The sequence below is a fragment of the Lactuca serriola genome, chromosome 6, assembly GCF_051521515.1.
Source record: "Lactuca serriola cultivar US96UC23 chromosome 6, Lser_US96UC23_V15, whole genome shotgun sequence".
Lineage (NCBI taxonomy): Eukaryota > Viridiplantae > Streptophyta > Magnoliopsida > Asterales > Asteraceae > Lactuca > Lactuca serriola.
Genome location: NC_136413.1, coordinates 114,630,894 through 114,649,430, shown reverse-complemented (window position 1 = coordinate 114,649,430; position 18,537 = coordinate 114,630,894). Strand labels below are relative to the sequence as shown.

Below are 18,537 nucleotides of genomic sequence, written 5' to 3'. Positions count from 1 at the left end.
AAACATTGAACAACTTGTTTGTCATGTCCTATGTAATGTAACAAACAACAAATGTTTCGAGGAAGTGCATATACATATGCTATCATTCCAAACACAACTCATTCTACCCAAATTCCTAGCAACTTTTCGCTTCTTTGTGAAAAATGCAGCCAAAGAGGAATCGAGAGGTAGTTAGCAACTATACAACAATTGTCGCCTCATCTTACAAACCAAAAAAAAACAAAAAAAGAAAACACAAAATGAAATCATACAACTACATATGCAAATATTGCTTCCAAGATACAAACCCTAATGATGTCTATGATTATAGTAAACAAGAGTTCACAAGCAATCTTCCCTGCAATACAAGTAGATTCGAATGAATATAAATTTTCATGCCAACAATAAAAGAATGATATGGAATGTCAAAACAATTTTTTATTGGAGTTATATGCAATAAATAGAAAAGTAGTCCCATCAATTTGTTTATTATATAGTATCCTACTTTCATTTCTTCTTATTACAACTATGTACTTTGAAAAATCTACCCAATTATAGTAATGTTATCCAAATACAAAGCAAATTTCACCGTATAGTTGGATAGATTTTCACAGTAAGAAAAAAAAATCAAGTATAATGTTGTAGAGTTTTTAAAGTACAATGTTTTAATAAGAAAAGAAGTGAAATTTCAATGTTGAATAGAAAAGATGCGATAATACAAAAATATATGAAAGCATATTGGTGATTCTTTCTTCCATTTAGCCCTTTTTAGGGCTATATGCACGATATAGCAACAAATTTTATTTATTTGTTTATTGTAGCGTCTTACCTTTGCTAGGACTAAATGCAAGAAATAGCAACTACTTTCATTTATTAGTGTACTTTCAATTCTTTCTATTACATGTTTTGTACTTTAATTTTTTTTCTTGTCAAGACATTGTACTTTGAAAAATCTCCCAAATTATAGCATTATACTATACGTAGCACTGAAAATATCTTTATATATTTTCAAAGTACAATGTTATAATAGAAAGAAATGAAAGTAGGATGCGATAATATACAAACAAATTAAGCTTATACCTTACAGAAGAAGTTGGATAGTTGGATTGTGGCATCAAAGTGGAAGTACAGCATCAAGATTAGCATTAAATAACCATTTTTGAGGATGGGAAGATGATGATGATGATGATGATGATGATGATTCCATAGGAAGATGCCAAACGAATACCTTTGAGCAATCCTCTGCTATTCCTTCCATTTGTGTCTCATCCTCCACAATTTGTTCAATCAAAGTGCTCACCTGTGAATCATAATGTGTCACAATAATCAGTCTTAAGTGTTATTATGGTTATTTAGGGTCAAAATAATCAGATTTGGGGAAGCATGGAAGTAGTTCCTCTAAGAAAACTTGTTTCATTAAGATAATCATTAAGGATAAAAGTACATTGCTATTTATTGCATTTAACCAAAAAGAAAACAAAGAAACTAACTTGGAAAGTATCAAGAAACCTAATCGGTTCAAGAGTAAGACGTTGCCATCTCTTTGGGTCCCAAAGTATAGTGCTATTAAAAGCAAATCCTGATAAATCCGCATGAAATCTATGGAATCTTCTCATAACATTACTTGTATGCCATCCAATAACTTGTGTCCCATTACAAATGGGCCCCACAAATGTCCCTACCCTTGTGCTTGTCTTTAGTTCAGCCACAACCCAAGTACCAAATCGCCTTCAAGTTGAAAAGCTTAAAATTAACATAAATTTACATGAATGTATTCCTATTTTGGTAAAATATAGGGTTAAATGTCACACTATACCAAATTTATTCGGGTCAAATACAGCATTCGAGGAGTGAAACAAAGCCATGTACCTGATTTGTCTCATATGGTGGAAAAGTTCACTTGAGTAGATATTAGTATCATCTGCAAAGTACACGATTCCATCAAGCTTATGTGTTTCAATATGTAATAAACCCACATTTCTCAAATCTTTTATCTCTGTTGTGTTCTTTTTGCATACAAGATGCCTATACATAACACCACTTCTCCTCAATAACTCAGAAGTTTCCCCCGATTGGCTGCTCATTTCCACAACCACCCACAACAATGGCGGCTCCACCAACCTTAATGTATGTGCCAATCGATTAAGGTAATATGCCTGAAACATCCTAGGATATGTTGGGGTTACAATTATCAAAAGTTTACCCAAATTTCTTTCAAGCCCCTCGATCTTTTGAAGAACAACAATATCGTTGGTGATATTATTCGCCACTGAAGCTTCCACATGATTGACATCGTGTGATTGAACTTTTTCAATTTCCTCGAAGGAAAAATCTTGGTTTCTTGAAGTGAGAATGGAGGATGTTTTTATGGAAACAATTGGGGTAAACCCCACGAAAACTCCAACGAGGAAACATATTAAGAAATGGAAAAGCGACCTCCTCCAAACATTCCCTTTTGGTTTTTGCTTTTCTAATGCCCTACAAGTTCTTTTCGGGAATAGATTTAGCACAAAAGATTGAAAATGATATAAAAAAGCATATTCTGTTGATGTGAAAGATGAACTGGGGACCGAATCCTGATCACAGGACGAACACTTGGACAATGGAGAAGAAACAGAACATGCTTCTCCACCTAGCAAAGTCCCCGGTCTAGGCACCGGAGACAATGTTCTTCTAATTGTAGTCATGCCTCTGAAATCAATAAAAATGATCCAGAAATCGTTGAAACTACATTTACTATTACTACAACTAGCATCAAAGGATTCAAAGCTACAGCCTAATGTTTTCCCAAAATTATATTAGCTCATATACACATTTTAAATGGATACCCACCTCAGATAAGCGAGTCTTCACCACAAAAAACACCAATTCCTTTTTCCGTCTTAGATTCGAGGAGAAATCGAAGTACCCTTATCGTTAATTTCAATCAAATGAGGGAAGTGTGTGGTTACACTCAAATCTGAAAGCAAATATGGATCTATGCTGAAGTTGGAGAAATTCGAGAGGCCGATTCGAGAAACAACATAGAAATTACGGTTCCATAAATGAACTTTACAGAGAAAAGGGAAGTGGGCCTAACATATTAGCAATAATGTATTCTCTGATTGTAGGTTTGATGGAGAATCTTTCATGTAGTGAGTCAATAATGGAGTAAAGTCGGAGTGGGCGATGGAAGGAAGTCACTCAGAGAGTGATGAGCATATGTGCATCTAATCAAAGAGAGATTCCAGGGGGGACAAAAGGGTCAAAAAGGTTAGCAGCGTAGATCGAAGGTTTCAACATTCAACGTTCACGGACCCTTGCACCATCTCACAAATAATTTTTATGGATAGTGACTAGGTAATCACGTTTACTTTGAGCATCTTTTTTTCATTTCTCACTTCATTCTTTATATATACTTTATTGTAGGGAAATTGAGCGATATGTATCATTATAAACCGTGATTTTAATAAAAATAATCAATATTTTCTTTTATAAAATGACCACTTACTTCACGACATGATATTCTGGAGCTCTGGAATATTTCGGGGTTACTACTCTAGATTATAACATCCGTCTTTTTTTTTCTCTCTCTCTCTCTCTCTCTCTCTCTCTCTCTATATATATATATATATATATATATATATATATATATATATATATATGTGTGTGTGCGCGCGCGCGCGCGCACGAACCTTACCTTCAACCAAGTAACTCGTAATTATCGCTTATAAAACTGTTTCAAAATGAGTTTTTCAGAAAGTCAACGCAAAGAAAGCTTTAACAGATTGTCTGTTTACCTTTATAACGTTAGGCGAACTAACTTGCATACTTACACTCACATCAGAACTTATTTAATGGATCGTTTCGAAAATTGTTTTGCGGTTATTGGATGAGTGGTATATTTATTTTTTGTACTTTTCTATTGTTTCTTTAAAATTGATAATGTTTCTACATCTAAATTAATTCGTTTTTGTTCCCAAAAAATTACAGGTCCATGCATTCATATGCTGCTTCTTGCATGTCATCTTCATATATAGTGTCCATCTTAGAGGGGACCACCTAAAAACAATGTTTATAGCTGTTGTTATCAACGAGAACAACCAGACCATCCATATAGCATTTGCTCTAGCAATGGAAAATAAATCTCTACTATTGTACATGGTTCCTTATGAGGTTAAGAGAAGTTGACAGGGTAGGGAAGTATCGTTCATAACAAATATAGACGATGTCGTTAGTTCTTACATAGAGCATGTATTCTCTGATTCTTATCATGGGTATACTTCTAAAAGTGTGTTCAAGTATATGCGCACAAGAGGCGTCTCCGGCAGAACATTACAACCTTTGTTTTGGATGACATCCGGCTCATATACTATGTCAGATTTTGAAGAAAACTTTCGTCGGCTGACCCCTGATGCTCATGAAACGCTTGCCAACATCGGTCATGCGAAATGGGCAAGGCTTATTACGCTAACATCTGTTGGAATGTAGTCAACATTGATGTTCCGTAATTTTTTTTTGTGTTATCGGTAAATCAACGTAATGTACCAATAATAATGCCTACTGAGGCAATTCGTGACTACAGTCAATAGAATTTCGATGAACATGGATTAATGGTAAGTAAAATACTTGGTGAAATATTAAATTTATTTAAATACTTGTACAAAAACCTTATTTGATCATATTTACTTTTCAACAAGTTTGACTATCATACTCACCTCGTATGTTGAAATGGTGCTTCATAAAAGGATGCAAAAGTCGGTTCGGTGGCAAGCAACAAAGATCCCGCTAGAGATCCCGTCTCTGCTTCCATCCGACATTTATCTAGTTTTTTATTTAAAAAAAACTTGTGTTGTTCATTTGAACCGTCATACATGTTCATGTGGGAAATGGCGCAATTTGGGTATAGCTTGCGACCATGCTATTGTGGTATCACGTCATTCGAACATCCATAAATTACCTAATATGGTTCAGATATATTATCGGGTTGATATGTTTCAGACTGCCTACCAAACACAAACCATGCACCCTTTTCCCATTCCATCAGAATGAGATATACCAGACCCTTTGATTGTAGTTTTATTGCCAATGTAATTGCAGTTAATTATGTTTATAATTGATTTGCAGTTTGTAACAAAAAATATTATTATTGCCCTAATATTTGTTACATATTACAAAGATAGAAAAAACATAATTTAAAAGTATCATGGTAATACTTACAAACAATCAAGCATTACATATTAAAAAGATTAATAAGCGTTACAAAAGGGAAACTTAGTTGAGGAACATAAAGCTTACAACTTATACACAATGGTTCCAAAAAAGAAAATCCAACTATGAGTTAACGTTATCTTCAAGTGCATATTTTGGGTTTCAATTTTGTTCTTTGGTCAAAATAAGTTACTGATTATCAACAAATTATTGCCTGTTGCTTTGTCAACCCAACAGATAAACTCAGATTGTGGTCCCCGAAAATTTAATAAGCAAGTCTTTGACCCTCAAGATAAAGAAAAATATCCTTGTTTGTGTTTTTGACCAACCATGCAAAGGGTGTTAAGCTTTATTGGACAAATCAAGTTAGGGTTGGAGATCTTGGTTGATTTTTGATGAAGAATTGAAATAGAATAAGCAAACAATGGATGATTAATAAAGAAAACTTGAATTGATATGGAGGATTTAACATAAGAGAAAATACAATCTCCTGATATGATGATTGCCCAGGGATGAATCCCTCTCTCAAAGGCCTAGCCAATGAGCCAATCTCACTCTAGAGACTAATAAGAATCTATGATATTCTTGCCTGACTAACAATGCAATCCTACCCTCTATTTATTAGCAAACCTCTACCAAACTCTCTTAGGAATTACCCTTTTACCCCTTTAAGTATTTAACTATCTAATTCCTATCACTACTCCCCCCTTCAACAAAGTCTTGACCTCAAGACTTGCTTCAAGAAATTGACTCTTAATTGCCCATGTTTCCTCCTCTATAGCCTTCTCAGTCGTGCGCCCTTTCCACCAGATTAACCACCATTCAACCTTTTTTTTCAGTGAGTAATGATAGAATGGATAACAGGTATAGAAATGGGAACCCTCCAATCCAAAGCACTCAATTCCCGTTCTGATAGTAAAACTTGTTCAAAGAGAGAACTCATTGCTTTTGTAAGCAATGAAGTAAGAAGGATCGGTTGCATCTTGATAAAGGAAGAGAAATCCAACGTATAAACTACAGATCTTGTTTTGACTCATATCCCTCTTGGTACGTATTGACTTTCCATTAATGGTTTTCGGCCATACATAATCTCATATGTAAGCTTCATGGATCCCTTGAAGTTGGCAACATACCAAAACTCAGCCCAAAAAATTCCATTTGGCCACCAACTGAACTGATCCCTAAGATGATGACTCACTGCTTCCAATACTATCCAAACTAGCCCTTGAAGATGAGCCGACACTCCTTGATACCTCAAACATATCGCTGACTTATCCTCGATTTGATCGACTTCACTCGAGGTTTTGAGCCAAACCCTTCCTAAAACCGTGTCTAAATTTCCCTCATCGCATATCCATGCATCCAAAATATAGCCTTCAGTGATGAGACCATTAATAATTCGGGGCTTTTTGACTAACAATCGAGCAGCCTCACTTGTTTTCTTCCCCATGATTTTCCCTATTAGAGACCAATCACAAGTTTCAGTGAATTTTGAAAGTAGAATCTCCTGAACTTCTTTATAACATTTCTCTTTAGAATTTAACCCATCTTCCCCACAATCAGTTATTGACAACACATGATGCGGTGGTTCACCAAGGGTATGCATGTAATTACTAGATACAAGTTTACACATGTCATGAAACTTAGAATTGTAATTTCTATAGGTTTGAAAATACCTTAACTTGGTCAAACCATTTTCATGATCGTAAAGGGAGCCCTATTCGACTCGTGCACAAGGATAAAAGTAGAAACTTGAGTTAGATGAGGTCTTAAGCGTTTCTTGACGAAATGTAATCAAGGAAGGGTGATTTTGAGGACTGAAAAGACTTTGGAAAGGGTTTAGTTGGTATGATTGTGTGAATGGTGATGGGAGATAAGAAGTGATTAGTGAAGGAATGATGAGTACGTGGACAGCAGTGAAAGGGGTAAATGTGTTACCGTTGTTTTAGATGCACTAGGGCTTGTTTTCTCCTGATTAGATAAACCATTGTCTAATTCAAATTAGATTGGCCCATAGATATAATTCCAGCCCACTTGTCATTTTTAAGCCCATTATTGTGTTGACCTAAATAACCCTCCTCCCATCCATCATTTAACGGAGTCGTTATCTCCGTGAAGCTCCCTTTGCACTCCGTCAATGTCCTGATCGGAAGTATACACGTATGATGCTCGTACGTTGCTCCAGTCGTTGAAGATTTATCCGGTCCCAAATTCCCTCCCCCCCCATCTGGTTTCGGATTGGAGGAGGTTAACAAGTGTATCTCAGACTCAGAAACTGACGATGCTTGTTTGATCGTATCCAACTGTTCATAGTCGATCTTATTCAATATCCATAACGAGCTCTCCACCACCTTTGATGACGTTGGAGTGGAATCACAGTGAGATTAACATACCGAATCCTCACTCATAGGTACAGGGATGACAGGTGATGTACCCGAGGAATCTAGAACTCCAGAAGATGTATCCCTAGAAGCATCATGTAACGCCCCAAAATACGGGCCAAAAATTTCATTTTTAATTAAGTGATTTGCAAAACGTTTGTAACAAAATATCATTCGACCATACATTTAATAAAACATGTCTCGTGTCTATAGACCAAAACGTAAATCATAATAATATCATAGTACAACTCCCAGAATGTCTCATAGTACGGAAAAACAAGAGCGTGTGTGTGATATGCCGCTACCGCGTCAGCTCCTTCCCTTTGGTTGAAGAGGTACCTGAAACAACAACTAAAAACCGTAAGCACGAAGCTTAGTGAGTTCCCCCACTGTACCACATACCATATAACCACATATCATATATATATATTTTCAGGCATATCTGGGTGCCCGACCTACCGCTTCGGTCCTCTCAACCGGATATTAGCTAGCATATTTGGGTTCTGGCCTCCCCTTCGGTCCTCTCGACCGGATGCTAACTAGCATATCTGGGTGCTGGTCTCCCCTTCGGTCCTCTCGACCAGATACTGGGGACTATTTCACCCCTTACTACTACTATATAACACATAACACATAATCTATCTAGCATGGCTGGGCATGACTGCCCCTTCGGCCCTATCGACCGGTAAACCAGGGACTATCTCCCCTACTGTCACTAGCACATAGCATCATATCATACTAGCACATAAACATAACACAGGTGGTAGCAACCATGGATGAATATCACAGAGACAATCATCTAATCATACAACTCCTACTAGTGGGCCGGCATTATGGCCGTAGACCCACTGCTACTGGAAGGTAACTCACCTCGAAAGTAGCTGCTGAAAGTCTGCTTGCTGAGCGCCTGACTGCTGAACCGGTAATCCTCCAGCTATAAATCATGAACATAGATTAGACACTCATAAATACCCTTAGGTCAAATGACTGACCCTCCCTTGGTCGAAGGTCAACTCCTTGGTCAAAGTCAACTTCCAGTTGACTGGACTCATCGAGTCATGGCATAGACTCGCCGAGTCCTTCTCCTACTAACCCAGTCCTACTCGACAAGTCCTTCTTCCCGCTCACTGAGTCACCCTTAACTCACTACTTGGGACGATTGAACCGACTCACGACCCGACTCGCCGAGTTCAGGAACAACTCGCCGAGTCCCCACGAGCAGATCTCCTGCTCGCTTCCAAATCCTCACCAGTGCATCTTTTTGAGGATTTGGGTTTCTGGGACTATTGCTACACGCTAAATGGCTAATCCCGCGTGTAGATACGAAGGGTTGGACCTCCATACATTAAACCCCTCTCACTCAGTAACAGTTCATCTGACTCGCCGAGTTTGAAGAACAACTCGTCGAGTAGCAGGCAATCTTCATAGAACTTGCCGAGTTGTTCCTCCAACTCGCTGAGTCTCAGGCCATCTTCATAGAACTCGCCGAGTTCCGCTTTGGGACTCGCCGAGTCCCTTCGACCCACTTCCCATACAGGCCAAATCTGAGACATGCAACGCTTCCAAACCATAGATCTATGTTCCTAGGGCATGCTTATCACGTAAAGTTGCAAACTTTACGTGCATGCATGGCCCTACAAGCTCCAAAAGGCAAATCCAAGTTTTTTATGAGGTCATACACTAAATGAGGACCTCAATCGCTCCAACCACAGAAACTTTATACTCCTAATATGTCCATAAGGTCTAGATCTGAAGTCCTTTCGGATCATTAAGCACAAACACAAGGAGTATGGTGTTTTAGGGCTTGAAAACCACCATTTTAGGGACAAAAGGGGATCTAATGAACTAGTGATCAAGGTAGGGACTTTTCTACCTGAATGGAAGCCTCTTGCAGGGTAGATGTCGGATCTACTTCCCCTCCTTGCACTCCTCCACCTCCTTCTTCTTGTCTTAAGCTTCAAACTTCCTTCACAAGGCCAAAATCACTCACAAGGACAAAAAGGGGCTAGGGTTTCACTATTCAGCTCTCTGGAAGTGTTAGGGACAAAAGAGGCCAAGTTAGAGCATTTAAATAGGGTGAAAACACCCAGATTAGGGTTTTTTGCCCAAACAGGGTCTACTCGCTGAGTCTGAGAACCGACTCGCCGAGTCCAAAGTTCAATCCCCGCGTCTTATCCCGCTCCTACTCGGCAAGTTGGTCCATCAACTCGCCGCGTCCAAGACAAAAATGCATTATTTTAAAAATGTTAATTACAACGAGTACGTACCGAGAACCAGGTGCTACAAATCTCCCCCACTTATCTTAGACTTCGTCCTCGAAGTCTGCTGCTCGATCCTGAAACAACTCAGGGTAGTGCTCCATCATCTCTTCCACCGGCTCCCAAGTCCACCCCGATCCCTTCCGATGTTGCCATTGCACCTTCACGAGTTCCACCATTTTGTTCCTCAGATCCTTCGACTTCCTGTCGAGGATTGCCACAGGCCGCTCAATGTAATTCAGGCTATCATCGACCTGAATATCCTCCAAAGGCACCACTGCCGAGTCTTCCACCAAACACTTCCGCAACTGAGAGACGTGGAAAGTGTTGTGGATCTGGCTGAGTTCGGCTGGCAGGTCCAACCTATACGCCACCTTGCCCACCCGGGCTACAACCCTGAATGGCCCGATGTACCTTTGGCCTAACTTTACTCGCTTTCTGAATCGGATGACGCCTTTCCATGGCGACACCTTCAGAAGAACCATATCTCCGACTTGGAATTCCAAGTCTGAACGGCGCTTGTTGGCATAACTTTTCTGCCGACTCTGAGCAGTCTGAAGCTTGCTCCGGACCTGCTGAATCTTCTCTGTCGTCTAGAGCACCACTTCGGCGCTTCCCATGACCCTCTGGCCAACCTTTCCCCAACATATCGGGGTCCTGCATCTCCGTCCGTACAACATCTCGAAGGAAGGACGGTCAATACTCGCGTGGTAGCTGTTGTTGTATGAGAACTAAGCTAAAGGAAGATAGGTATCCCAACTACAACCGAAATCTAACACACATGCCCGCAACATATCCTCAAGAGTCTGGATGGTCCGCTCACTCTGACCATCCGTCTGCGGGTGAAAGGAAGTGCTAAAATGCAGACGAGTGCCCAGCTCATCATGAAACTTCTTCCAAAACCTGGAAGTAAAATGCACATCTCTATCTGAAACCACTGATACTGGCACCCCATGTCGCGCCACTATCTCCCTGATATAGATGTCGGCCAACTTCTCGGCCGAGATGCTCTCCTGAATCGGGATAAAATGGGCGCTCTTGGTCAATCAATCCACGATGACCCATATAGAATCCACTCATCGCGCAGTCCTGGGAAGCTTCGTGATAAAATCCATCGTAATATCTTCCCATTTCCACAATAGGATATCCAACGGTTGCATCTTGTCGTGCGGTCTCTGATGCTCGGCCTTGACCTTCCTACAGGTCAAGCACCGCTCGACGTACCAAGCCACATCCCACTTCATGCAGGGCCACCAATAGTCCAGACGAAGATCCCTATACATCTTCGTCGCCCCGGGATGAATGGAGAATCGGTATTTGTGCGCCTCCTCCATCAAGATCTGGCGCATGCCTCCGAGGTATGGCACCCACACCCTGCGGTGTAATGTCAATAATCCCCTGCTGTCATAGTCGAAGGAGGAAACCTGACCCACTATGCGCTCACTCTTCCGATGTTCCTCCTTTAGGGCCTCCTGCTGGGCCTCCTGAATCCGCTCTAAAAGCGGCGTCACCACTGTCATCTGCATGCAATTATCCCTGATCGGCGCCGCCTTGCGGCTAAGCGCATCGGCCACCACATTGGCCTTCCCCGGGTGGTAAAGGATCTCACAATCATAATCCTTCACCACATCAAGCCACCGACGCTGCCTCATGTTCAAATTCGGCTGATCCATGAGGTACCTCAAACTCTTGTGGTCCGTGTAAATGGTACACCGAACCCCATAGAGGTAATGTCGCCAAATCTTGAGGGCTAAGACCACCACACCCAACTCTAAATCATGCGTCGGGTAGTTCGCCTCATGAGGCTTCAGCTGCCTCGAAGCGTAGGCAATGACGTGCCCTCTCTGCATCAGTACCGCGTCCAACCCCGAAATGGACGCGTCACAATATACCACAAAATCCTCTACGCCCTCTGGCAGGGCTAAGATTGGCGCCTCGCACAATCTCTGTCTTAGAACCTCGAACGCTGCTTGTTGCTCAGGCCCCCATTGAAAGACCACGACTTTCTTAGTCAACCGTGTCAGGGGTACGACTATATTGGAGAAGTCCTGAATAAATCTCCGATAGTAGCCCGTTAAACCCATGAAACTCCGAATCTCAGATGGAGACTTCGGAACCTCCCATCTCATCACGGCCTCTATCTTGCCCGGGTCAACCAGTATACCATTCTGGTTGACAAGGTGCCCCAGGAATTGCACCTCGCGCAACCAAAACTCGCACTTGGAGAACTTGGCGTACAAGCTCTCCCTCCTCAGGGTCTCCAAAACCTCTCTCAGATGCTCCTCCTGCGTCTTAGAATAAACCAAGATGTCATCAATGAAAACTATCACAGACCGATCCAGCATCGGTCTGCACACACGGTTCATGAGGTCCATGAACGCGGCAGGAGCATTGGTGAGCCCAAACGGCATCACCACGAACTCATAATGGCCATAACACGTCCGAAACGCAGTCTTCTGCACATCCTCCTCTCTGACCCTCATCTGGTGGTAACCTGAACGCAAATCGATCTTGGAGAACCAAGATGCTCCCTGTAACTGGTCAAAGAGGTCATCAATCCTCGAGAGTGGGTAACGGTTCTTCACCGTTACCTTGTTCATCTCCCGATAATCTATACACATTCGATGCAATCTGTCCTTCTTCTTCACAAACAGAATCAGGGCTCCCCAGGGTGAACTGCTTGGTCTAATGAATCTCCTGTCTAACAGCTCCTGCAGCTGCGTAGAAAACTCCTGCATCTCAGGAGGAGCCAACCGGTACGGTGCCTTGGCTATCGGAGTCGCACCAGGGACTAGGTCGATCCTGAACTCTACCTGACGCTCCGGAGGTATTCCAGGAAGCTCCTCTGGGTACACACCAGCGTAGTCTCGCACCACTGGAACCTCTCTCGCCGTCGCCTTACCCGCCTCCCGGGTATCCATAACATACGCGACATATCCTGCGCAACCCTACTGAAGGTAGCGCCTAGCTCTCGCTGCTGAACATACTGTGGGTCCACGCTATGGCCTCTCGCCGTGGATTACCAACTCTCCCCCACTTGGGGTCCTGATCCGCACCAGCTGTTGTGCATAATCTATCACCGCCCCATTAGGGCTCAACCAATCCATGCCTATGATCACCTTGTTCCCACGCAACAGAATGGGAACCAAATCCACTAAATAGCGCTCCTCAAACAACCTTAGAACACAATCCTTGAACACTGCTGATGCTCGCACCGATCGATCATCGGCAATCTCTACCTCTAGAGGGCAACCCAACATGCCCGAAGGCTCAGTAAACTTCTTGCTAAGCACAAGAGAAACAAACGATCGGGTGGCACCCAAGTCAAACAACACCTGAACTGGGATACCGTTCACATGGAACGATCCTAATGCATATACACAGAGCACATATCAATATCATAACATCATATAAATGAAATAGAGGAAAAGAATCATACCCATCACCACATCGGGTGCAGTGCGTGCCTCCTCGGTCGTCAGTTGAAACGCCCGGCTCCTCACCACTGGATCCTCTGCCTTGCCCTGCCGGCCATCAGTGATCCGCAGGGTCGCTGGAGCTGGCGCCTTTACTGGCACCGTTGCTGCTGTCAACTAGGGGCAACTGGCCTTCTTGTGGCCCCTCTGGTTGCAATGGAGACATAGCAACTCAGACGTCTGTATCACAGGTGCAGGGGCGGTACAATCCCTGATGAAGTGCCCTGACTTGCCGCACTTATAGAAGCCTGACAATCCCAACTTGCACGCTCCCTCGTGCGTCTTGCTTCATTTTCTGCAGCGGCCCCGCCCCTGTTGGCTTTTCGGCCCCATACTACCTTCCACATCTATCCGTACCATCTATCAAGTTCCCTGGTCTTGTCTCGACCTTCCTTAGTTCGGGTATGGATCCTCTGCTTTCAGTAGTACGGGCCCATACTACCTTCCACATCTATCCGTACCTTCTTTAAGGACTGCCTCGACTCCACCAGATCCCTTTCACTACTACTAATCACTGCTACTCCCATTCTAGGCTTGCCCTAGGGAAAATATCTGGCTCTACCCAAACTGGTCCTCAGCTACTAAAGGCTTCCTTGTAATGCCAATTAGCCATTACCTGAATACCATCACATGTGATGAGGCTCAGATAATCCTTCGAGTAACATACTCGTCCCTACAACAGTTAGACTCAAACAAGAGCTACGCAATAGGGCCAAATCCAGCACTCTGAGATTATTCAACCCTGATCATATGTGACATGACGTATTCACCTAATGACTAACTCCCATCACTTGGAGCCCTACTAAGCACAAATCAAGCAACATTCGGACGCAGGAAAACTACTCAAGCAAGTATGTCCTCATTGTGAGAAACTGAACTAGCATATAATGCTACGCTCATACTACCAGGCATAACCTAAATAGGTTGTCCTACTACTGTCTACTCATTACTAGCATGCAATTCTCATAAGCTGAAGCACATAAAGCAGGCACATAAGGCATCACTCCTAGATCCTTAGTCCTATTCTAGCATTCTGTTCTACTGAAACTGTTAAACATAACATAAACTTGTATGGGTACTTTGGGGAATACTTACTTGAGCTTGGCCGGTCGCGCACATCACACACTTCGTTCTTTCTTAAAACTCTTTACTTAACCCTTTATAAAGCTTTTTCTTTTTTCGAAATTCCTTAATCCCTCGATTTGAGTTTAGACACCTCCGAAGGTGTGTCCGAATCCCTCAAACCAGGGCTCTGATACCAACTCGTAACGCCCCAAAATACGGGCCAAAAATTTCATTTTTAATTAAGTGATTTGCAAAACGTTTGTAACAAAATATCATTCGACCATATCATTTAATAAAACATGTCTCGTTTCTGTAGACCAAAACGTAAATCATAATAATATCATAGTACAAATCCCAAAATGTCTCATAGTGTGGAAAAACAAGAGCGTGTGTGTGATATGCCACTACCACGCCAACTCCTTCCCCTTGGCTGAAAAGGTACCTGGAAAAACAACTAAAAACCGTAAGCACGAAGTTTAGTGAGTTCCCCCACTGTACCACATACCATATAAACACATATCATACATATATTTTCAGGCATATCTAGGTTCCCGACCTACCCCTTCGGTCCTCTCGACCGAATATTAGCTAGCATATCTGGGTGCTGGCCTCCCCTTCGGTCCTCTCAACCGGATACTAACTAGCATATCTGGGTGCTGGTCTCCCCTTCGGTCCTCTCGACCGGATACTGGGGACTATTTCACCCCCTTACTACTACCATATAACACATAACACATAATCTATCTAGCATGGTTGGGCATGACTGCCCCTTCGGCCCTATCGACCGGTAAACCGGGGGCTATCTCCCCTACTGTCACTAGCACATAGCATCATATCATACTAGCACATAAACATAACACAGATGGTAGCAACCATAGATGAATATCACAGAGACAATCATCTAATCATACAACTCCTACTAGTGGGCCGACATTGTGGCCGTAGACCCACTGCTACTAGAAGGTAACTCACCTCGAAAGTAGATGCTGAAAGTCTACTTGCTGAGCGCCTGACTGCTGAACCGGTAATCCTCCAACTATAAATCATGAACATAGATTAGACACTCATAAATACCCTTAGGTTAAATGACTGACCCTCCCTTGGTCGAAGGTCAACTCCTTGGTCAAAGACAACTTCTAGTTGACTGGACTCGCTGAGTCATGGCATAGACTGGCCGAGTCCTTCTCCTACTAACCCGGTCCTACTCGAAAAGTCCTTCTTCCCACTCACTGAGTCACCCTTAACTAACTACTTGGGACGATTGAACCAACTCGCGACCCGACTCGCCGAGTTCAGGAACAACTCGCCAAGTCCCCACAAGCAGATCTCCTGCTCGCTTCCAAATCCTCACCAGAGCATCTTTTTGAGGATTTGGGTTTCTGGGACTATTGATTCACACTAAATTGCTAATCCCACGTGTAGATACGAAGGGTTGGACCTCCAACCGAGTTTGAAGAAAAACTCATCGAGTACCAGGCAATCTTCATAGAACTCGCCGAGTTGTTCCTCCAACTCGCCGAGTCTAAGGCCATCTTCATAGAACTCGCCGAGTTTCGCTTTGGGACTCGCTGATTCCCTTCAACTCACTTCCTATACAGGCCAAATCTGAGACATGCAACGCTTCCAAACCATAGATCTATGTTCCTAGGGCATGCTTATCACGTAAAGTTGCAAACTTTACGTGCATGCATGGCCCTACAAGCTCCAAAAGGAAAATCCAAGCTTTTTATGAGGTCATACACTAAATGGGGACCTCAATCACTCCAACCACAAAAACTTTATACTCCTAATACGTCCATAAGGTCTAGATCTGAAGTCCTTTCGGATCATTAAGCACAAACACAAGGAGTATGGTGTTGTAGGGCTTGAAAACCACTGTTTTAGGGACAAAAAGGGATCTAATGAACTAGTGATCAAGGTAGGGACTTTTCTACCTGAATGGAAGCCTCTTGCAGGGTAGATGTCGGATCTACTTCCCCTCCTTGCACTCCTCCACCTCCTTCCTCTTCTCTTAAGCTTCAAACTTCCTTCACAAGGCCAAAATCACTCACAAGGACAAAAAGGGGCTAGGGTTTCGCTCTTCAGCTCTCTGGAAGTGTTAGGGACAAAGGAGGCCAAGTTAGAGCGTTTAAATAGGGTGCAAACACCCGGATTAGGGTTTTTTTCCCAAACAGGGTCTACACGCCGAGTCCGAGAACCGACTCGCCGAGTCCAAAGTGCAGTCCCCGCGTCTTATCCCGCTCCTACTCTGCGAGTTGGTCCATCAACTCGCCGAGTCCAAGACAAAAATATATTAATTTAAAAATGTTAATTACGAGGAGTACGTACCGGGAACCAGGTGCTACACATCATCAACCGTCGTTTCTAGTAACGTCACGATCGAATCTAGAAAATTGCTAATATCAGAGAAAAAGTCAAGACCACGTTGCTTCATCCAAGTTAGCATCACTTTTTGGAATTCACGTTCTTCTTCTCATTGATAGTAGCTTTAATCTTCAAATTTGTTCCACATGTTGATCTAAATGTAAATCCTGAGATCGATTGTCAACTATTGGCTGAACTATCCTCCTCATACGGTAGAGTGGGGCAGGTCAAGGGTAGGTCGGACCAATGATGAAGAATTGAAATAGAATAAACAACCAATTGATGATTGATAGATAAAAGTGGAATTGATATGGAGGATTTAACAAAATAGAGAATACAATCTCCTGATAGGATGATTGCCCAGGGATGAATCCCTCTCTCAAAGGCCTAGCCAATTATCCAATCTCACTCTAGAGACTAATAAGAATCTATGATATTTCTGCCTGACTAACAATGCAATCCTACCCTCTATTTATTAGAAAACCTCTACCAACCTCTCTTAGGAATTACCCTTTTACCCCTTTAAGTATTTAACTATCTAATTCCTATCAATTTTAGTCATTATAATGGATAAAAGTTGGAAACTTTATCCATTAAACCATTAAAGAGAATCAGAAATGAAAATCTAAGCCCCGATCTGTATGGATTAAGTGCTTAATGAGAGTAGTATTCTGCCAAAACAACCATGGGGAGACCAAGGACTGACCACGATGTCATAGGAAAGGGAGTCCAACAACTGTTTTTTCATGACTAGACCATGATGCAGTCAAGGCCTGACCAACACACGGTAACCATTGATTATTGACTTTTGACCAAGTTTGACTTTTGGTCAATTGTATTGGGTTTAGGTCTTAGGAGGGAAAATTGGTCTTTTGTTCATGGATTAGATTTTAATAGACTTAGAATCGATAAGGAAGTGTAAATAAATGTTTTACCTTAACTATTAAATTAGGATAATTATTGTGTAGTGGTTCGAGGTAATATCGATGCCGCTTAGCTCGTTGTATGATTTATCTTACCAGTTATTCCAGTGAGTTCTCATGGACTTAGTTATTATATGGACTATATGTTATACGTATTTCAACTAGAGAAAAGCCTCTCAGAGGGAATCTAGTTGGATTAAAAGGATGTAATACCATGACAAGCCTTTCGGAAGGAAGTGGTCAATATTAATTCAACTAGAGAAAAGCCTCTCAGATGGAATCTAGTTGACTAGGGTTATGTGTTCTAGCACACATTATGTGTTTGAATGAAATTATATGTGATTACTATTTGATTCTTATGTGATATGATGTGAAATGCATATGATCTGTATAATGGATGAGTGTTGTGATTACTCACTAAGCCTTAGGCTTACAGTTGTTGGCTAATGTTTTTATAGCAGGCCTGCCAGATGAATGGATGGGTAGGAGCCGACATAATTATGACATCTGGACATTTTTAAGGGCATGACATATATATAACATTTATAAACTCTGTGATATGATTTTCAAAACAATAATTATGCTTCCACAATATGATGATACTATGTTTAATATGGTAATGTGATGAGACATGATTGATTTCAAAAACTTTATGGTTGGTTTTGGGGATGTTACACTTATATATGGCATTGTAACCTTTGTAGAAAGAAAATTATAAATTAGAATCTAACTCAAATTGGAAGGAGATTATGAACCCTATATGTTATGTGTGGTCATATAAAGAAAAATTTGGTGTAGAACTCTTATTTTTTAAACTCATAAGTAATCACTTGAAACTTTTGTTTTGATGAATTTTGAAGGATGGATTAAAACCCTAACTTCGAAAGTGTTAGAAAAATGG

At 41.7% G+C, this 18,537-nt stretch overlaps 1 protein-coding gene across 1 annotated transcript; it reads right to left on the bottom strand.

Annotated features, from left to right (window-relative positions):
- Positions 1 to 5: 5 nt before the first annotated feature.
- LOC145056689 (putative beta-1,4-xylosyltransferase IRX9H) lies at positions 6 to 3,328 on the bottom strand. The gene is made up of 4 exons (XM_079004397.1): positions 1,849 to 3,328; positions 1,470 to 1,707; positions 1,060 to 1,279; positions 6 to 337 (listed from the first exon to the last, which is right to left on the bottom strand). The coding sequence occupies exons 1-3, from the start codon at positions 2,664 to 2,666 to the stop codon at positions 1,094 to 1,096; spliced, it is 1,242 nt and encodes a 413-aa protein (XP_078860523.1). The 5' UTR covers positions 2,667 to 3,328; the 3' UTR covers positions 6 to 337; positions 1,060 to 1,093.
- Positions 3,329 to 18,537: the final 15,209 nt, after the last annotated feature.